At 44.6% G+C, this 22,684-nt stretch overlaps 1 protein-coding gene across 2 annotated transcripts in view; it reads right to left on the reverse strand.

The window, feature by feature from the left end:
• Positions 1 to 290: 290 nt before the first annotated feature.
• Positions 291 to 22,684, reverse strand: part of EXOC6B (exocyst complex component 6B) — a 458,226-nt gene continuing 435,832 nt past the window's right edge. For both annotated transcript variants that reach the window (XM_074992199.1, XM_074992198.1), the window contains 3 exons: positions 12,163 to 12,275; positions 6,458 to 6,580; positions 291 to 5,755 (listed from right to left, as the gene is read on the reverse strand). In XM_074992199.1, the coding sequence (XP_074848300.1) occupies positions 5,689 to 5,755; positions 6,458 to 6,580; positions 12,163 to 12,275 (303 nt within the window). In that variant the 3' untranslated portion in view covers positions 291 to 5,688. The remainder of the gene's footprint in view (positions 5,756 to 6,457; positions 6,581 to 12,162; positions 12,276 to 22,684) is intronic.

A 22,684-nucleotide genomic window follows, 5' to 3' on the forward strand; every position in this document is an offset into this window, starting at 1 on the left:
GATGCCTGGCCACTCTACCAGTCCCTCCAGCTGAATAGCTGCTCCCTGGTGCGCAGGAGACATTGGGAAGAAGGGGAAGTATTTCTGCAGTGGGGCCTGTGGACCCCAGTTTGAGAAACATTGCCCTATGTCAAAGTGAGCCATCACCCATCGTCATTTCCCAGACCAGTGGTTTGGCCTTCTCAGCGCAGCTCTGTGTGCGTAATTCACCCACAGTTCATACAGTCAATTGCCTGGTAACCAAAATTAATGGACACACAGAACTGCAACACATGTTTAACCAGATTTATATGATGTATTATTTAATAGAAGTTACAATAAGATAAATGTACAGTTGAAATCAACATGCTAAGTTCTAATGCATTTTAATTTGTAAACCATGCAGTCCATTTTTAATCAGTAGCTCTGCTAGTGAGTTTTAAGAAAAAAAAAGTTCCCTTTAAAGTTAAACCCAATTTCCTAAATATTCCCCTTATTGTGCAAGGACTTGTGCAAAAAAAGCTGTTTTTACCACATTAGGTTATAAAATAAACCTCCCCTCCCACCCCTTGCCTGTAAAGGCAATAGAAACAGCCCATGGACACTGAGGGTGTGTGGGGCGGAGTAGGTAAAATCAGTGACAAGCGAAGTTAGAAAGCAATTCAGTGCAGGTGTAATTCCTGATGAAGTACAAACACTAAGCGCAGTATGGGTCCCTTTAAATTTAGAGCAGTCAGAGGCTGGTTTAGAGTCTCATAGGTGAGAATCTGAGTTATGCCAGGGCCTCTTTATGCCACTCTGGCAGCTTAAAGGGGTCTTAGTGGAAAGGAGAATCAGGCCCGTGTGTCGAACAAGGGCAAAGACAGGGCTAAATGGCCACCTGTAACAGATGCATCATCTCAGCTCCTTGTTATTAAACCCAACTGGAACTAGCTAACCTAACTTTTCACAGCCACATTATAACCCCCAAAATTCTGTAGTTAAGTCAGGGCCTTGGAGAGAAGGAATCATCTATAAAACAAGAAGCATCAGCAATAAACCTACTAAACAGATGTGGGACTCAATCTATGCCAATCCCTTACTCTAGTGTTCTTCCAGTGAGTACTTCACTCCTTACATACACAAATAAAGACATCCATCCACTCTTCTCAGTTAAAAGACACACCCCATGAAAGTAACTCTCAGGTTGAAAGATGAAGAGTCTTTCCCACCTCAGACACATCAATTAGATGTTCACTTAAAGGTTTTGTTATAAAACCCTTCCCTTTGCCTCCCAAGATTTGGGATGAAACACCATTCACAGCCCATCATGGGAGGGTGAGCAAAGACCATTTGGTATCCCATGGGCATGTGGAAACTGGTCCAGAAAGTGAGGGTGAATAAGCTAAGCCTTGGACCATGTTCTTCTTTGATCAGGTGTATGTCTAATTAAACTGGTCAAGCCCCTGCATGAGATAAACGGAAAATGGTCGTTTTTCCATTGCACAGTCTCCTTGCAAGTTCTACTACTGGAACCAACTAGAAAAAGCCAGGTAGTGAGTGAAAGGGAGTTCAGAAGTTAGGAAAGACACAAACTGGAGATAATGGCAAAGTTCAGATAAATGGGGCAGAACTAGCCACTGCTTGAGAAAAGTTCCACCCACTTCGTTTAATCTGTACAGTTTTGGGAGCTGACAATAACTCCCGTTGCCAACTCACCACTCATTCCAACTGAACCATCAGAAAGGGAACAGAGAAGTCTTGAAAGGCCAAGATTACTGATCCATGCTAGCAGATTTTGGATGGGGTTACCACACCCTTCCATCTAGACATCCATCCACACACGGAGTCTTTGGCAGTACTTGCAATGCCTCCATCAAAGCATCAGCTTTGAATGCGTCTTAGTGTCTCACAGTTTTAGAACTACACAAAAATGTCCAACATAGCAGATCCAACATTCACTAACACAGTCATTTTCATCTCTATGCAGACAGCCTAGCTTTTAACACACACACGCACACAGAACAATGTAATGGACAGCTTTCTCCTGGAGAACAGAACTGTAGTCAGATACTAAACAAAGTGCAAAACTGCTAAGAGCTTTTATGACTTTAACTCCAGCACTAGAGAAAGAACACACACACAATAAACACCATCCTTCCCTACACACTGGTATACAAAGTCTGTAAGTTAGTGCATTAAAGAAAATATAAAACCTATTCTCAATGCATAGGCTGTCAGAAGTGTGTCACTTGTTTACAAAGAAGAGACATGGGTACTTATTAGGCAGCAGAATGGTCAACAGGTACTTAGACATCTTTGCAGGGGAAAAATTAACCCTGTCTTCTCTAATAGGACTGTTTAAAAGACTAAGGGATGTTCATATACATACATGCATACATTAATAGCAGCATTGTCTGTTTGGAGAGGGACATGGATCTATCAGAGTGGGGGATTCTGCTCTTAGCCCATATTGTACATTTATAATATTCTTTCCCTCATAAGCACTACCATCCGGATCAGAGGATACAAATCATTAGTAAGAGTTAGAGGGGATTTTAAACATCTTCCAAAGCTTTCAAAGCAATCTGTTTAAAAGACTCCTTTTATTTTGAAGGGCCAGGAATGCATCTCTTGGAACAAAAAGTTAATTAGGAACAGAGCACCAAAATTCCATTTTTCATCCCCGTTAAGTGACTTGTGGTTAGGCATTTGACCTCCCGAAATCAGAGACTCTCTGAATCTCCCAGTTGGTGGGGGCTGCTTTCCTAGCAAAATATCTTCAACACTAGAGCCAGTTCACATGATCCCGGTCCAGGCGTTCTGCACGGCCCTTCCAAGCAGAGCTTGAAGAGCTAGGAAATTAAAGCTGGACAGGCGAGTTCATTCCTCTTTAAACTGAGCTTGGTGGAGACAGGACAGAGACCCCACTTTCAGGTCATGGAAGGTTTGGCTCAGGGATTCAGTTTACTTTGCTTTTTATATTAATTAGGGCACCAAGTGGAACCTCTCAGTGGAAAATGGAGGCTATGCCTGGGAATAACTCTGAATTTTAAAGCCTGAAGCATGCATTTAACAGCTCACAGCTTTTCTTAGCTAACATCTCCTCCTTCAGCATAATCGCCTTCCACTAGCTCCCAGCCCGAGTTGCACATTCGAGAGTGTCTTTCCCACTCCTCCTCATTTAACAAGGAGAGGAGGAAAAAATCACCACCAGCATCCAAACCTACACCTGGCCCAGCAGTGAAGTCAGGGGCTGACATACGCAATTAAAAATTGTGTTGGACAGTCTGTCCTCTTCCAAATAAACTGGAAATGCCAGTGCACCTTATTTGCTCTGCTTGCTCATGCTCAGTTATACTGCTGCCAACAGCAGCACAAATCTGAAGGATTTTCAAAGTGCTTGCTAATACACCCTTAAGTGCCTTATGGACTCAATCCTTCCTTTTTTTCCCAGCATTGATATTTTTAATAAAAATCTAGATGTTAATTTTATTGCAGGATGTTTATCTCGCATCTGATGAATGTTTGACCCTCAGATATCTCCACCTGTCCTCTCTCTGCGGCATCCAAGCAGCATCCCTTTCATGGCCCTGCAGGACGTGACAGCATCCCACAAGGGAAAAACCTGCCCTTTCCATTTGTGGAAGGACTAATACACATCCTTCTTCATTTGGTTTTGATACTGATGGGACTGAGCTTTGTAGGAATACCGGGAGCTGTGACTCGTAATGTGTCTGCTGACACTTCCTGCATTTGCTAGGAAACCAGGAGGCTTCTGTCCCTACCACTAGATTTTGTTTTACTATTTCCCTTTTCTCATTAGCTCAGCTAAGAGGAGTTTCCATTGTACATCACCTTGTCCCAGAAACTTGTGAATTCTCCCCTGGCACTGAGCAGCACCCTGGGACCAGAGCTGCTGCAGACTCTCCCCTGGAGACAGAGCTGTCTGTCTAGCTGTTAACAACCAATCAAGGCTTTGCAGGTGGGTGGGTTGAGGAGACACTGCCTCTCAGCTGTTCTCCTCAAGCCAGGTTAACCTAGGAGCTTGCCAAAGCAGAGGAGGCTGCATGCAACCTCTTCTGGTGTGGGAGAAACTGGGTTTGAAGGTTCCATCACCTTCACATGCTTGTTGGGCCTGGTACGAGTTTGTGTCAAAATGCAAAGAAACAAGGCACAGAACTGAACTCACTGCTGACAGGTTGGAGCATGACAAAGTGGAGCACTTTAGAGTTAGACTGAATGGGGAAACAATTCAGTTCACATCTGTATCCCCAGTGCTCGTGCAAAGCATTTGCTAGCAGAGCAACTCTTGGGCTCACAGATCCCTTTCCATCCATGCCAATTACCAGCTCACCCACATTGCTTTCACTATCCTCTAGAACCTGTTTTTCAAAGGTGGCTTAAGCTATATTCAAAAAGGAAATACAAGGAAAATGCCAGTACACAGCCCTCCTGACTATGAAAAAGACCCTGCATCCTTATCCCATCACTTGGATGTAGACAGTAGCAGAAGTTCACCGCTTACAAACATGGCTATTGACATTCAGGTGCAAGTACCACGTACCCACATAAAGAACACATTGCCAAGGAACAGAGGGGAAAAACGGCATTATGAAAGACAAACACAAAAGAACCTCCTTGTCCACATGTTGGGCAGTGGCACTAGCATGGCCACCAGGAAATGCAAAGGCAACAATTCATCCCCACCCGTGGTCAAAGCAGGGACTGTGTGTGGCCCAGAGAGCCAGCCAGCCCTTCATACACTAACAACAACATGCATCCCGCATTATAGTTCAACAAGTTTCACCACCTGCATGATGTGAAGATTGGAGGGCGAAGGGGGCAAAACTCAATCTCTCCCCCAACAGCTAGAAAAGGTGCATTGGTTTCTTCCAAAAATAACTGCAGTGTGATTAAAAACAACCCCGCTCATTTAAACCGACGTAAAAAAAAAACGCACTATGCTTATTTCGGTGTTGAAGCAGTGCTACTTTTGTGGCTATGTACACGTTAGAGATGTTAACGGCTCCCTGTAATGCTAGTAGGTTTAGGCGAATGTTGAGCTTGGCATGCCTGCTCCTACAGAAAAGGGACTCCCTAACACAACAATATTTTTGCATCTGGATTTGATATTAAAGAGGGACTTACTGGTTATGTCCTCCCCCTACCCCAAGAATAGTTACAGTCTAGTGGGTAAATACAAGGTAAGGGTAAAAGGCAGAGAGCATTTTCTTGCCAGCATAAATTCTGTACAGAACACTCCAGAGGAGGAGGGCGGAATACAGAACAGCTACTTGCTACAGACAAGAGAGGAGATTTCTGCCCTTAGGCACTTTTTAGTCAAGTGGATATCTGAGCTTGAATATTCAGTGGAGTGCTCTGGAGTTCCATACAACTCGGGAGTGTTCATGAGTCTGTCCAACTCTCTGCCAGGAGTTATGCTAACGGCAGTGCCCTGCGCGCTGCAAATATCAGATTGTGGAGAGCACTGAGCAAACGGACGAGATTCACCAGGCTGTCCCTCCAAACATTCAGGAAGGGGGAAGAGAGGAGACAGTGTTGAATGGAGTTGCAGAGAAAGGCAAAAGTGGGGCATGGTGTCCTCACGCTTCTTTGCAGAGTGTTGATTTTCTCCCCTGCAACGTTAGTGTCCCAGGACTAGGCTGAATCACAACGTAACATTCCAGTGCAAAACTGGCACCACTCAGTCAGCATGCTGCAGGAGAATTATAGCGAGGCTGTCTCCAATCCACCTGATGATGATGCAGCTCTCGAGCTCTTCCAGGTACATTGCCTTTGCAAAAAGACAAACAGCAGCTCCTAAAGTTATTCCAGATTATGGAACACAACCCTGCTCAGGAGGTCTGATTACAGACCTGATGGATCTGTTTAGTGAACTTCTCCTGCCAAGAGTCTGCAGACTAAGCCAGAAGCTTGCATTCACATCAACAAAACTAAGTGGATGGTTTTACACGTTTGCCTTCCCTTCCTAAATGTACCCAAATACACTGCATTATGAGCTCACAAGCTGCACTCTTTTCATTGGCAAAGGCATATCAGAGCTACAGGAACGGAGGAAAAGCATTGGAAACCATTATGCTCCCATATAATTTTTTTTTCTGCACTCAAATAACTCAACAAAAGTCAAATGGATTCTCTGAATCTGGTTAAAAATCATCTGGGCATGAACTTTCATCTCAAGTTTCAGCTTTTTCGGTCAAGTTATAAACCCCTGAAAATAGGAGCTTATGGGAATACGTGATACCACCCTTCACTGCAGCAGTGCAAACAATGCCGCAATATCATCACTTGATTATTTACCTAGCAACATTTTTTCATAAGGGTAGGTTCCATGAATATTATACATGTGAATAAAAAAATACATATATTCTCTTTGAACAAGAATCCCAAATCCAGGTGTAGGGAGGCTGCAGTGCAGGGATTAGCACTGGCCTGAAATCCCAAAATCTCATCCCAAACAGCCAATTGCCCTCACAAATGGTGACTGTTGATCAGACTCCGGAGCTGTTTGGCCACAGTGTCTATCAGCTTCTGTTTGTCCCGCTCATTCTTCCGGAACTGCGCAAAGACGTTGTTCTTACGGCTGGTGTCTTTCATCCTGTGCAGAGTGGAAACAACCAGTCAGGTTACTTCATCGTATACATCAATGCTAGGTACCCCACCTCAGAAAAAGCTCCTACAGAACACAACATCTGCCTTCTCCTTGGCTGTCAAGGACAGATCGGTTCACACAGTAGTTTATATCTGACTCATCCTTGGCAAAATTACTTGTTTTTTTTAAATTGCCAGAGAGATAGGGATAATGTAGGTGCTTTCCCATCTCTAACTTCTATGGTTTGGGGGTGAACAAGCCCACACGAAGCCAGTACCCAGCACCATGCACAGGCATTACATTGTACAAAATTGTCCACAGATTTGTTCTTCACACTGTGCAGTCACAACAAAGAGCCAGTCTCATGGCAGAATGTTTACTGATGTAGTACCTTTACTGCAAAACATTCTCTAGGCTCACGGATCCCTAAACCATCCATTTCCCCTTCCCTTGCTTAGATCTGTTTTGCCAAAGAAAGGAGGAGATGATAATCGCGCATCAGAAAGTGAAACAGATGCAGCTGCATTTTCTTCCAACGTGCGGAAGTCCAGATTCATGCATGCCTGTATACGCAGGGGGCACTGTGCCTTGCCGCCTGGTTAAAATGTTAGTTACACATTGTCTAGGCACATGGAGGCTGCTGACGGCTGAAGTAGGCAATTAAAGTTGACAAAAAAGCGTTACTCCATGTCCATTTACAACAGCAGGTGAAGACTGCAATGTACTGGATTCAAAGCAGGGAAGGGTACTCTACCTTTCTAGCTGGGGGTATAAAGTCCAGATAGAGGAGACATACCTGTGGTAGTTCAGACTGAGCTAGTGCATTTAAAATATCAACACCTACTAATGATCTCATCCAAGACTGTGTACATATGCAAGGTATTAGACACTGCTTTTGCTGGACTAGATGAAAATCTAACCTGCTGGCCTAAAGAAGCTACCACTATTTTATGATAACACCGTTGTTTGTCTTTTTAAACCAGGTCTGTTGAAGGTAATTGTCTTGGACAAGTCACATGCATTTTGAGACTCCAATGCCTATAATTAGACAAAAAAGCACAGTAGACCCCCAAGATACGCGCTCTCCAGTTGCAACTCAGTGGTGGAACTGACCAGTGCTGTTGAGCTGGTCAGTTTCCCATCTCCTGTCAGGGTGGCAGCCGAGATGCCACCCCTGAGAGGAGCAGCTGCTGCCCGTGAGAAGAGTGGAGAAACCGCTTGTCAGGGGTGGCATCCTGACTCTTGGCTGCCACCACTGACAGGAGCAGGGAAGCTGACCAGGGCAGCAGCCCAGGTCAGTTTCCTGGCTCCAGCAAGCGGAGGGGAGCCCAGAACCAGGGGGCAGCCTGGCTCCCGGCTCCCCTCCATTTGCAGAGCTGGGAAACTGACCAGGGTGCAGTCTGCTGCGCTGGTCAGTTTCCTGGCTCTCCTGAGTTGCTCAACATTTGACTTATGTAGGGGTTGCACAAGAATGCAACACCCACGTAAGTCCGGGATCTACTGTAATCTGACTTTCAGAAGTGTTAAGTTCCTATTTACTTGCCTACGTATGGATTGAGTTTTCTAGCTTTGAGCACCTAAGTTGGAAACAGTAGTAGTAGTGCCCGGAAAGTCTGCAGTTTTCCAAAGTAGAGGCTTTTGAGTTATTCAAGAACAAAACAAGCCTCTTCAAACACCTGTGACAGATTAAAAAAAAAATCCACTATTTTTTCATGCTTCAATCTTACAAAAAAGCTATGTGGAATTTGAAACATTCAAAATCCCACAAACTTTAGAATTATTAACAAGGGTAAGAACAACCTTTATTCCAAAAGAGAAATTGTTAAGTTTTAGGTGCCTGAAGAGAGGGGCTTACAGTGGGAGTGCCTTAACTATATAGTTTGGGATGATTCTACTCAGCAAAACAAATAGTGCGTATCTTAAAAGAAATAGTGTGATTGCTGGAAGCACCATGATATTAATCAGGGAGCTCAATGGGAGATGTTGCTACTCTTCCTAAGTGCTATGGGAGACAATACTTTTAATGCTACAGATTTCAAGTTTCATGCTTTGAAGTGTTATTTAAAAGAGCAATTAGCACTTATATTAACACCATGCACCTTCAACGTGTCCAAAAGGACTGTGATTGCAAACAGACTCCAACTGCTGGACCAGGGCCACAGTAAGTAAAATGGATAAAACTATAGTTTTCATCGATGTTGTCGACATAATGATTATTGTGACAAAGGCAAATCAGCCCAAATTCTTATGTTTGGTGCTGGATCCAAATGTCCTGGAAAGCTTTATGTTAATAAAGGGACTTATTTCCCCAAAGGTTTGAGTAAATGACAGAAAAGGGAAGGGTGTGAAAGCCTTGCCTAGTCCATGCCTGGGACCACATAGAAAAGCAACAGTATATTGTTCTAATCTATGGCAGAATCCAGGCCACTGGAAAAGTGCTACTTAAATTTACTAACTGACATGGAGTATAAACAGGTAGGGCATAGAAAGAAAACATGCAATATTGGGGGGATGGTTGAGTTTTATGTTTGATTACCGTCTGATACGATAACATAGGTTTTAATCTTGCTGTTGGGTCCTGGAACAACAGACCCTTGAGCCTATGCAGATCCTGACTGATGTCAATTGCAGAATTGGAGTCTTAGATGTCTGGTGTATAACGCAATTAACTCTGATTCCAGCAGCTGTGTAATAGTACACTGGGACCTTTGGATGACGTGCAATCATTGCTGATGCAATACCATGCTATTTTGCTTTGCCATGGCTATTCTTTCTTAGAAAAGTGACAAAGCAGCATTGTAATGATTTTTTTAAAACATCTGTGCATTCCTTTGGCAGTTTTATCTGAATTCAAAACATTGTGGGCAGTGAGGCTTATTTAAACTGGGCGCCTGTACTACCACTCATCTGTGGCTGGATTTCTTTCCTCTGGACATAGATCTGAATCCATAAACTGAAGCACATGGGCTGTGTAAATGACGTGATTCCTACTAACCCACGCATACAAAATAATTTCACCTCTATCTGAGTAGAAATATGTAATCATAATCTTTTCTTTAAAGCCTCCCATAAATTCTAAGGGCCAACTCCTGTATTTTAAATGTCTTCTACGCCCGCCAATCGCCTCTGAGAGTTCACGCCAGCACTGAGTGCAGAGTTTGGTCATTAAATATGTGTTTTCACTTAACCTCATGTGGTTAGACACCAGTGTTCTGGTAAGACTGCTGGAATTCATGGATCAAATCCATTTCAACAACAGGCTGAAGGAAATTCCTGACGCAGTAGTAGATGCAAAGCCAAACCATGCATAGAGAAATTTGATTGAGGGTGGTACTCGAGCAGGGGAAAAAAGCAATCTTTTTCTGAGGGGCCAAGCAGTGCTTCAGGAATTAACTGTCCCTTTCCTTATGTGTCTGCACAGAATCTAGCACAATGCTGCCATAATAGTTATTTACAAAAATAAAAGAAAGTTAAACTTTATCCCCACCCCAGCCAATACCACTTCAGATTGAGTCAACTTTTGTTGAAATTAATCCAGGAAAACTCAACACAGTAAAAGCTCCTCTTTTAGTTGTATTTAGTGCATTTGAGACGATAAGGTTACAGAGGGGGATGGGGAGAGGACAGTTTTAATGAGAGCTTATGTTTAGATTGTTTAGTGCGCCATTTAAACTTAACAATAAAGGATTCATTGCAAAGTGAATGTAAAAGCCCAAACAAGCAGCATACTTACACTCGTGATATCCTATGAAAGAGGTGTGATTAGGAAAAGAGATAATCATGAAAATAAGTTAAAAAATTAACCAGCAGATCAGACTGTCAAGTCACCCTGTTGGCGAAACTTGTTACAGACAGGTAATGGGTATTCTGGTCTCGATGTCTGGGGGAGGAGAGGAAACATCCATGCATAATGTCAGCAACTAGAGTTCTGTGTGGAACTCCTCACGCATCACTGAGTGTGTATACACTTCAGCAGCCAAAGGGACTAGCGGTACGAGGCGAATTCAGCGCTAGAATATACACAGAATCCACATGGTGCCCGGAGTTGGATGTAAATGAGGCTGCTGAGCCAAGCACCTGAATGTCAGCATGAGCCTTGCAGCTGCTTAGCTGAGGCATGTGCCAAGCTAGCTCATGCACAGGGCTGCATCTGGCAAACCCACCGGACGTGTGAAGCTCACTTAGACTTGATCAAAACAAGTCTGGTTTTGTGACGCTGGAAGGTGGAATTACTCGTTGTGGCTTTCTGAAACAAACACTCAACATGGAAAAGTGATGGTTCAATGCTCCACAGGCGGAATAGCACCATGGGTGAGGTGTGGTAAGTACCCAGGGTAAGGAATTCTCCTCCCTTTCCTCCCAGGGCTGATAACGAGGCAGACTAATTCCCACCTGTCCAAGAGGAGGATTCCTTACTTTCTCTCAACTTTAGCCACTTAATGTATCCCTTGGAGCTCTCACTTACCTATCACTTTGTCGGGGGTTAGTTGCATCCTGCTAAACCACGGCTGTTGCCCCAATGTGAGCCTAGTTCTTTTGGCAGATGGTTATTCCCATGCCATGACTTACACTAAGTATTTATGTACAGTGCTTTATACATCCAACACACTTTATAAATTTTAATGAACCCTCAGTTTGATTCTATTGGGAATTAGCTACACCCACCCATATGATGCCAGGCTGCATATTTTTTGGAGATGGCTGGTGAGTGATACCCTGCGATACAAGATGCAAAAGTAATTCAGCCTTTGAAGATGCTGGCGGTGGGGGGGATGACAAAAACAACACAAAGGCGGGTAAGGTGAACGGAACCCTAAGTTTGAACCCAGCAATTTTCAGCACTGCAGCTGCGATTTTTAAAGGCACCTAGGGCAGATAGTGGCAGAGAACATTCCTGACCCAAGTCGGCATATGCCTGGGTGGTGCATAGCAGGGGCTATGCAGGCCATGTTCTTTGCTGGTTGCACAGAGGCAGTGCGAGAACTGATGGAAGTAAATCTTGCTGTTCCTTCAAGGCAAACCTCAAAGCATGGCCACTTGCAGCTCTCTCTCTCTCCCCATAACTTAAGTCACAGAATCCCTAGGGTGAAGCAGACTAGTCTTCCCTACAGGGTCCCTGCTGTGCATTAACATCATGTCATTGAATGCAAGGCTTTGAAAGCCTAAACAGTATCCATTTATAAGACTACTCTTGATACCTACATTGGACATGCATCTGTACATTACAATGAACTATTAGGCCATGCTGCTCAAAATAAAGAGGAATACAGGTTCCAATTATAAACACTACTGGTATAAAACCTATATGGAATAGAAACTGCTTCAAGGCATGGTGATATCTAGAATGCAGTTAGTGTGAAATAGAGGGATTGGTTGTAAGAGAGATTCTTTCACTGTACATACCAGGGTGCAAAAAAGTGTGACCCTTTAAATGCAGGCATGTGTTCTAGTAAGCAATTCCCAGCTTCCCAAAGACCAGCACAGACCAGGCACCATGAATAATGAAATGCATTGCTGGAAACACCCTTGCTTGTTAAAGCAAGTACAAGAGCTGAAACCATCAAAAGAATGTTTTGATCCATACTCACTTTTCCAGCAGGATAAGGGCTGTCGTTGGGTTTACACGAAGATATTTGCATGTAGGTTGCCCATAGTCAGCCAAATACGTTGACCAGTCCCATTGGATAAATAGATCGAGAAGCTGCAACAAACAAATAACCGCCACATAATATTAAGATCGAAGTGTCCACTTAAAAACTACTAAGTGATCAAGACAGCATGATTGCACAGAAGAGATTTCAAAAAATGCTTTTAAAACATGAGTTAATTCTGCCTCACAGCATCCCTAGCAAGTTTGGTATGCACTACCTCCATTTCACAGAGGAGATACTGAGGCGCACAGAAATTAACTGACTTGTTTACACACAGCCCATTAGTGGCAGAACCAGGAACAGAAATCCAGTGTCCTGTTTCCATAATCATAAGACTGTCTATATGCAGATGTTGAAGTCATATTAAATTCCTCCCTTCTTCAACGATATTACCTAACACCTCATTTGCACTGCACCAAGGATGATATTTCCAGCCCCACCCATTACACAGGAGAGCTAGGTAAGGACCTGTTTTTTTCAGTTCATCCAGCAAAATGAGTTCTGAAAATGTTTGGAACTTGTCTGGAAATTGACAGGGCCAGCAAACAGCATATGTGTGTGTTGCTGTCCATCCAAGCCTTTGGCTTAGTGATTAGGGCACTTGCCTGCGACCTCAGTCCCAGGTTTGAACCCTCCTGCTGGAACAGGGACTTGAACTGAGCTCCTGCCCTTCCCAGGTGCATGTGCTAACCTGCTGGTTATTCTGGGCTCATTGTTTCTCAAAACCTCCTATGTAGGCTGTTCCACTTTGTATATTGAAATATTCAGCAGGCTAGAGAGAGAGGATGGTCTGCAGCCTAAGAACATAAGAGCACCCAGACTGAGTCAAGATAAAAGGCCCATCGAGCCCCATATGCTGTCTTCTGACCGCAGTGATTAAAGCCCTCAACTGTGACACAGGAGATGTGAATTCAAATTTTGGCTCCCAGATTCAGAGGAGGAATTTGAATCTACCTCTCAAACTACCCAGTCAAATGCCTTAATCATCAGGCTGGAGAAAGATAACCTTTATTGGGCTAATTGCTAATGGGTAGAGAGCTGCCCAGCTCACACTGAACTGTGCTCCAGATTAGTGCATCATTTGTGCACTCATCTCTGTTTGGCCCAGTAAACAGTTAAGTATTTATACAAAGTGGAACAGCATCAATTTAAAAACTGAATCACCTGCTTGGCAGGCAAGAGCTCCAATCAAGAGGCTGAAAGCTGTCAAGGGGACAAATAGGCACATCCAGTTTGCTGCCCCTCAAAAATCCCTCCAAACCCATCAGGTAAAGTTTACACAGTTTCAGTTTAACCAAAACTGCATTTTATTCAGTGAATAAACCTTTAAGGAAAAAAAAAAACACATCCAGTTGTATCACAGAGTACTTGAAGTGTTCCTAGGGCTTTAGAAATGTTTCCATTACTCAGAGCTGTGATGTGGAGGGAAGATTGGTGCCCAAAAGCTCAGATGTTATCCAGGCATAGTGTGTCTACAAAATTGGACTGGTTTGCACAGGTGCTTTTGGGTCACTTTGTTTCAGGGTGAAACACTCGGGCAGTTCCACCTGGAGGCTGGAAGTGAAGACTGAAGGTCTCACAGATGTCTGAGAATCTTGGTTCTAAAGCACAGGACAATGGCGCAGGGTGGTACATTCTTATCTGAACCATTTCACACAGCCATAAAACCAAATATGCACATGCCATGTGTATACTTTCACTGTGTTGGGTGTTCCTCTAAAACCTGATGACTGTTCTGCTGCCACCAAAGCCCCTGCTTACCTTGATCCTGGGCGAGGAAATAATCATGCTAAAAGACCAGTTTTCTCAGGAGCCATCTTCAAAGGAACACATTCAAACTCTCCTCCCAGAACTACAAAGACCAGCAACTAATCAAAGACACCTGGGATCTTTCACCCTCCCACCTTGTAGACATGGGCTGCATTGTTCACATAGCTGACATTCAAGTTCACCTACTTGGCATTCAGCTCCACATCCTTTGTGGACACAATTTAATCATCTTTTGCAGTCATACTTGACAATGCCGTTTATCCTCTATGAATGTCAAAGCTTCTGGATAGCGTCTGGCTCCAAAGTCAGACACAAAGATGCTTCTCTTCCCCCTGCCACACTTTTAAACTTTGAGATCTTGGCTGCAATGAGGGTGTTAATTAGACGGAACTATGATCAGATGTGCCTTTTACATCCTAACTTCAAGCAAAATGACAATCATTGTGACACTGCATCCAACAATATGCTCCATGAACGTGGTATATCACAAGACCACATACCATAATTCTGATGGAGAAACTGCAACAAGCATGTTTTTTTTTACTTCAAATGAATTTGGGGAAAAAAGAATTTAAAATATAGACAAAAATTCATTTATGGTTAAACAGCTGCATTCCAGTGATGCCTTCATGACTGAAATCCCAAGAGACAAAAGACTTTATGCTGCATATATTTAATGGATATTATTAAATTAACTGTCCTGACTAATGAAACTATATGTTGGAGGGGAAACTATGTTCCAGGAGGGAAATTTATTCAAGATTTCCAAGACCAACCCCGACTTTCCCTTGCATTGTTTTATTTCTCAGGACCATGAATTATCTTACTGCAATGATTTTCAATTTTTTTTTTCATATTAGAGCCCTCATTTCCATATGGGGAACCTTCATTTCATTTAGTTCAGATCCAGCAAGAACATTTTCTCAGTATGGAAAAAGCAGGGTGCTCGTAACTCCCAAGTTGAGAACCTACAGAAAGGCTTTACCATTATCCTACTTGTGCAATGTGTGGTTCTGGTTAAACAGAAATGTTATGGATGCATCATTTCTCTGCTCCGTTTTATCCCACCCCCCCCTCCCTTTTTTATTTTCATTTATTTATTTATTTATATAATTTATTTATTTTGAGTTAAGACTGCAAACAAACTTACCCCACTTGCCTTCCCCTGGTCTCAACACCCTTATCACCAATGCAGACCCATGAGAAGAGCAGACCCATGAGAAGAACAGCCCAGCTATTTCATGCAGCAGTTATCGTCCTGAAGTAAATCAGGACCATAGAGAGCCCACTGTGCCTGCGTCTCCATGGTTTTCCTCAGGGCTCTAGTGCTGTCTCTCTCTCTCTCTCTCTCTCTCACACACACACACACACACACACACGGATTTGGCTCCTCAAGGTACAAAACAAAAATGCACAATAAGATTCTTTTTGACTATGTAGGTCACAGCAAAGAAAACAGACTGTGGGGAACAAACGCAGGCTGGCAAGGAAGGGATGGATTAGATGGGACCTTAGAGGTGCTTTCCATCTCTCATTTCTATGTGCTGCTGTACAGTAGGTCAGCTCCAGCTCACTGCGTTAACAGCAAATTGAAGTTCAACATCAAACCCAGGAGTTTTCCAAACAGCAACATACAATAGCCTTAAAGAGACAAATGTTTAAATATGATTTCACCTTCTCATTTCATACAACTGCAGAATAATGGGGTCGGAACCTTCTCTTTAGTCTGCCAGGAAATCTCATGTATATTGGACTACAGTATCTCCTGACTGTTCTGGACTCAGTGACGTAGGAACAGACTAGCTTGCCAGAACTCATATTGATACAAAACAGTGCAGCTTTGCTTCCATATAAACCTTGTCTCCAGGTTCTCCATACGGTCTGGCAGCCACATGGATGGAGTTTAAATAAAATCCCAAAGCAGAAGGAGACGAAAACAGAGGCACAGGGTAGGCTTTCAAAGGAGAGTTGAAGAGTTGGAGAGTGATGAGTGGAAGAACATAGGGAACTCTTCCCAATGGCATGTCCTGCAGCGGAGGCCACGTTCATGCAAGAGGGCGTGATTGGAAAGAAACTGACACACAGATCCAGACCTTGGTGTAAATCCAAAGTAACTCCACTGAAGATATCAGTTCCTGGCCCAAGGTCCTTACGGTACACTACAGCAAGTGCATGGCGAGGTGTTAAAATGAAGAAGGGCATTTTTCACCTGCAGGCTGTAATACTGGGCAGCCAGGGGAGCCACCTGAGGGTGTAGGTGATGTGAGCGGGAGCAGCAGTAGTATTCAGCACACACTGGGCTTGGGAGAGTTTGCACTTGGCTAGGTTCCCAGAAAAAGGAGTTTCATCGGCACAGCATGTTCTTTTGAACAGCACATTGGTCTAAAGACTCACTTTTAAACACAAGGGAAGAAAGGAGGGGGACTGGAGTTGAACGGAAGTTGGAAAGGCAGAGTTGGCCTTCCAAGTCATGGCTGGTTGAAGCTGGAGCCTCCTGCAGGGAACACATATTTAGTCTGGAAAGTAACATGTCTGGAACATGTATTTAGTCTTCATCTTTTTCCAAGATGAAGTGCAGTATCTGCTTTCCCAGTGTCTTCCTGTGCCTGGGACCTGGATGAGGGCTGGCTGGCTAAAACCCAGTCCTGGAAAGATGGAGGTGGTGATGGCTTAGCTGAGGGAAATGTCCCAAGGAGACAAGCATGATTCCGCCCCCTTGTTCTTTTGGTAAGGTGAATGTGGATGATGCCACACCAGAGTGTCCTCTTGTGGCCTGAGATGCCCCTGCAGGTACTTCACTCAGTTCCCTCTAGCATTGCTTGCAATAACTTGACGTTATGTCCAGAATCCTTACAAAATGATTCCCCCTCATGGGATCTTATTCATTCAGTCTTTTACCAGCAAAAGGCCAAATGGCCCCACAGTTCCAGCCCTTCGCCTCTTCCCCTTCCCAACTCAGGAGTCCAGCAACCCCCTTCTCCAAGGTCTGTGTGAGAATCCAAGCAAAATACCGCTCCCTGCCACAACATTCCTTCCTGGGGCCTGGTCACTTTCAGTCCTCCCCAGGCTCTTTTCAATGTCTCCTGCCACAGCCCCTCCAACACACAGGGCTCACTTCCTTCTCTGCCCCACAATCCAGGCCTCCAGCACTATAAATCTCAAAAACCTTCATGGGTCACATGACCCATCTCCCCCAGCAGCGGAGGCAAATTAACTCTGTCCCAGGTAGGCTGAGACCCTCTCCTCTTAAAGAATCAGCCACCCTTGACAGTGAACAAGAGTTTTCTTTCCACCTAATTCTAGTGAGGAGTTTCCTTCTAGGGTGCTGGACCTTGCCCCATCCTTGGGCATTTCTGCAGGGCCCTCTGCATGGGGCTGCAAAAGAGAAGACTGTTCTCAGACTTCAGTAGCTAGCTGCTTGCTTAGTGATGTGTCTTGCAAGGGGTATATGACATGGCAGGTAATCTGCACCAACCAGTACTTCCACTCAGGATTCTATTAAAGGTGCTGGTGTGGAACTGTTGCACTCTCCCATCTGAGTACACAAGAACTAGGGGCCACTAAGCAGCAGGTTTAAAACCAAAAAAAAGCAAGTATGTCTTCACACAATGCATAGTCAACTTGTGGAACTCCTTGCCAGAGGATGTTGAAGATTGAAGGCACATCTACATCTACCGGGAGATCAACCTGGTCAATCTTCTGGGGTTCAATTTTGCGTGCGCAGCAGGGACGCGAGAAATTGAATGATCGGGGCTTGATAGCTGACCACTGTATTCTTCATTATTGTGAATAGTAAGGAAGGATGATGGGAGAGTTTCTCCCATTGACCCAACCCAGCCTAAGCCATGACAGCCAGATAAGTCAATCTTAGATAAGTCGGTTCCAGCTATGCAACTGTCTTAGCTGGAACTGCGTACCTAGGATTGACTTTCAGGTGTAGGTAGACCTGCCCCAGGACTACAACAGGGTTCAAAAAACAGCTAGATAAATTCATGGAGGATAGGCACATTGGGGGTATTAGCTAGGACTGGCAGGGATGGTGTCCCTAGCCTCTGTTTGTGAGAAGCTGGGAATGGGTGACAGGTAGACTCAGACTAGGTACCTTCAGCTGACTGGCGTGAGAGATTTTGAATCTGTTAACCTCCCAGACGCTCTGCAAAGCTGATCTGCTTATGGCATTTGCTGGAAGATTCAGTAGCAGGATTTCAGATCACATAGCACAGGGAGTGGGGTTTAGGTTGCGTGGGTTAATTTAAGTCCAATCTGTTGTGTAATTTACACATCTCTGCTTGCATGCATGCTTAGGGACCACAACCGGAGGATTTTAAAAGAATAAAATAAATAAAAAATATCCTCTTTGCACTCAAATGCCATTGCTAGGTCCCAATCTTTTGAAGCGGCCAAGAGCCAAAACGTGACAGTGATGGATAGTATGTGTATTTTACAGCTGTTTATCCACATTCATCTTGCCAGACTGGCAGGCCTGTGAATTGTGCAGGGTTACACCTCTGTACTCTGGATTCTTTATAGGCACAGTTTGAGAGCATCGGCTGCGTTCATACAGTGGCACAGTTTTGCTACAAGGTGTGTGTTTTGTACTCCTTAGCAGACGAGGGAGGGAGGCCTGTCGTAGGAAGTCTTACAGCTATGGATGAGCTGTCTCAGAACGATTTATCTGTCCCATAAATGTAGTTTTATTGGTTTTAGTATTTAAACTTTTCACCTCTGCAGCTAAATCTGAAAGCTAAAGAGGGGTGGAGGGGAAGGTTTGCACACAGACATTAGTTCAGTATGTGCCTTCCGGGGGAAATTCCAAAATAAAATATGCAAATACCATTAATTCTTTACAGTGAAGAGTCGACTTTAAAAAGTCCATAAATCAAACTCGACAGCGCGCACACACACACACACACACACACACACACGGGGGTGGAGCGAGCATTTTCCATTATGTTAATAAAGTGCACAAACTGTTCTTGGAGTCCCCTGTGCCATGTGCAAGACGATCAGTGTCTGATTTCTGCAGGTACATTGATGATGGGACACCACTTCACGAGAAAAGCTCTGTGTCTCTGGGGACTTGCTACAGATGGAAGTGCACAGCAATTTAAACCCTTCTTGAAAGTTAGGGCCTGAGAAAGGATCAGGTCATTTTTACACTCACCAGTAGCATGGCTGTAGCAGAAACTTGCTCGCTCTGTCTCACTGACCTGACTAAAGAGGATGAAGCTCGTTCTGATGGCCCAGAGAGAAGCAGTCATATTGGAAAAGAAAAAAAAAATGAGCAAAAGGGGTTGGGATTTGAGATGTGGGAGAAAATTATGAGGTCTAAGGTGAAAAGTGATCTGCACAGAAAGGCCCTGCACCATCTACGGAGAGCCTGTAGGGGATGCGCTCAGGCAAGGCGCTCCAGAGATGGGATCACTGAGCTGCAAAGATCCATTGGATGAAGGGAGAGTGAGAGCTACACCCTGCCTCTGGGTTTGCTGCGTAGCAGACCGTGCAATGAAATATAAAGAAAGAAACAGAAATCATCTAGTGATGCACAGTTTTGACAAAGACAACGCTAGTGCAGAGTTGCAACGAGAAAGGCCTGTGCCTTCCCATAGCCTTCTGCCTCAGACTCTCACACTGCTCTGTGAACATGAGCAAATTCATCCTCACAGCTCCCTCTCTGCTCCCCAAGAGTCAGGGTGAATTGCTGTTCCCATTTTACAGATGAGGAGACAAAGCAAAATCCTGCCCCCACTGATGTAGCAGGCAAAACTCCACTGATGTTAACCTGAACAGGAGCAGGCCCTAAGTGAGATGCATTTCCTGACTTGTGACTACCACTCCCCTTTGGGGAGACAGTCATGTAGCAGGGCCAGGCATTTGGGTTCAGATTACATGTAATTATCTCAGTACTCGTATTTGTGTTTCTCTTCCCTACTCCACTTCCTTTCCTGATTTTTTTTTTTTAATTTGCCCGGAGAGCTCCTTTCTTGGTAAAATAACACAAATGCTGCATTTATAATATGTCCATCACCACAGCCTGGGGTGCCAAAACCTGGGGGCCCCTCCTGGGCTTTTAATTACAGGATGGTAGAAAAAGCCACCCCTGAAGACATCTCACTTTCCTTCATCTCCACATCATCCTGCGGCTCTGAAAAGAGTAAAAACAAGCACATCAAACTACAGATAAAAGAATGCTAGAAACCACTGCGCAGAGGTTATATTTTTCAGACTAAGCAGCAAAGCCACTAAGATGACTGGAAAAGAAGCTCCTTTGCCAAGACGGATGTAAAGTTTAAATGTGTCAATCACTCACTAGGGGAGGAAATGGATAATAAAGCAGGAAATACACTTCAGCTGCAACTGGGTCCAAATTAGGGAATCCTTGTTTCCATAATCCTACTACCCTTCCGAACACACGTGCAGCAGGATCTGGCCCACCAAGCCTTTTAATTTGGCCCTTGGCTCGGGGGAGAGGTTTGACCTCTTCCCCCACCCCCTAAAAATATCTCAACTTGTATTGTCTGGAAACCAGTCAATGGGAGCTGAGAGAGTTTGCTGGGGATGGGGGCAGTGCAGTAAAATTTCTCAGCTCCCATTGGCCTATTTCCAGCCAATACCAAGCTGAGAGATTTTGCTGGGGGTGGGAACAGAGCATGAAGCCTGCACCTCAGCGCAGAGAGCCAGGTGGTCTGGGGATGCTGGCAGAGAGGAAAGCCAGCCTGAAAGTGCTGCTGACTAGTAAGCACTGCTCAGGTAAACACCTCCCAGCCACAGCGTGCCTCTGGCACCCCTTCCACTCCCACATACCAGCTCCCTCCCAGACTCTGCACCCTCCCCCAAGCCAGAATCTTCTGCTGCACCAAGACTCTGCACCAGGGCACTGCCCAAACCTTCCGTATCCTCCTCCCTCCTGTCCCAGGTAATAACTCCCTCTCAGACTCTGCACTGGCTCCTTCATCCCTCCCCCAGGCCAGAATTTTCTCCTGCACCCATACCTCCTCCCGGACCCTGCGCCCTAATACCCTGCTCCAGGTCGGAACCCACTCCACCCAAACTCCCTCACAGACTCCACACCCACTCCTGGCTTTCAGTCCCCATCCTGAGCGCCCTTCGGCACCCAACCTCCATCCCAGATCTTGCCCCTTCTCCATAAAAAAGTGCGGCACTCACCCCTTACTAAAATATGGGAGTGGCCCTTGAACAAAAGTTATTGCCCACCTCTGAGAAACAGGCCTATGCTCTCTTTGGAGCGTGCTGATTTTCCACGGTGCTCGGGAATCATGTACCATAGTGAAATCACTTTGCAGGTCCTCCCCAGAAACATGATTCCCTGGCAACAGGGATGAAAATGTAAAGATAAATAAAATCCATTAACTGGCAAATCCTTTAACCAAAGCTAAACACAGTGGATGTCTTACATCAAGTTGAATTAAAGGAATTCTATTTACCTTGAGGCATCAAAGCAGGTGCCTGGAAGAGTTATATCTGGATTTAGGTGGTGTCAGTAACAAGTGGTGCTATGTTGCCTGACACTGGGGTTTTATTTAGGGGGAGGACTCAGTGAGCAAATGGAGAAGGAAAGAGGAATAGCTGTGTTAGAAGGATATGTTAGCCAATGGTTTGCTGGACATTCCCTGGGTCTTCTACTTACCGGCCATGCCAGCACTCAGATCTGTCTAATGCCCTCCCATTATCAACAAGTAAACAAGTCTAACACCAATGCATTGGTTCAAACCTAAAATAGGGTCAGAGTCCCTGCCCAGTCTCCTGCCCTTTGTCTTCAAGAAAGCTACTCAAACAACATCAGTCTTTGCTTTATGCTAGGGGTCTGCGGCTGCAGTTTGAAACTGGACCCTGCTCTAAACACTGTGGCATCTCTTCTTCCCCAAACCCTTCCCTTCAAGCAACCCACAAGTCACACACCTTTGGCCAAAAGGAATGGTCAGGTGTCTCCACGTTAGTCTGTCTGTTCGTTCCAGTCAAGGTGGATGAACAGCCTTTGGTTTGCTGCCTTCTATATACATATATATTTTTAAATCTTCATGCTGCCTAAAAATGTTCCTAAGTTAGGCTGTTTTACACTGGGTTCTTCTTAAAATTTTCCATGCTTGCTACTCATTGTGCAGCTCCATTCATGACAGCAGGAGTACGGCGTCTAGTACAAATACAGAACTTGCCTTCTTACCAGCATGTCATCAAACCCCAACCAGACAAAGGGGAGTACCCTTTCAAAAGGACCCTTACAACAACCATGTAAGGCCTTGTCTGCCCTAAAAAGAATAATCTTTGTTTGCCAATGGAAGATAGCAACATAAGAACGCCATCCTGGGTCAGCCCAAAGGTACATCTTGAGCAGTATCCTGTCTTTTGCCAGTGGCCAGTCACAGGTGCTCCAAAGGGAATAAACACAACAGGTAATCATCAAGCGATCCATCCCCTGTTGGCCATTCCCATCTTCTGGCAAACAGAGACTACGGACACCATTGTTGCCCATCATTGCTCATAATCATGGATGGACCTATCCTCCATGAATTTATCTAGTTCTTTTTTCTGAATCCTCTTATGGTCTTGACCATCACATCATCATCTGGCAAGGAGCTGTCCTGGTTCACCATGTGTCGTATGAAGAAATACTTCCTTTTGTTTCAACAAACACAGCTGAACCAGTGCTGACCACGGCTTTTTGTCTTTG

The sequence above is a fragment of the Carettochelys insculpta genome, chromosome 4 (genome assembly GCF_033958435.1).
Source record: "Carettochelys insculpta isolate YL-2023 chromosome 4, ASM3395843v1, whole genome shotgun sequence".
Classification (NCBI taxonomy): domain Eukaryota; kingdom Metazoa; phylum Chordata; order Testudines; family Carettochelyidae; genus Carettochelys; species Carettochelys insculpta.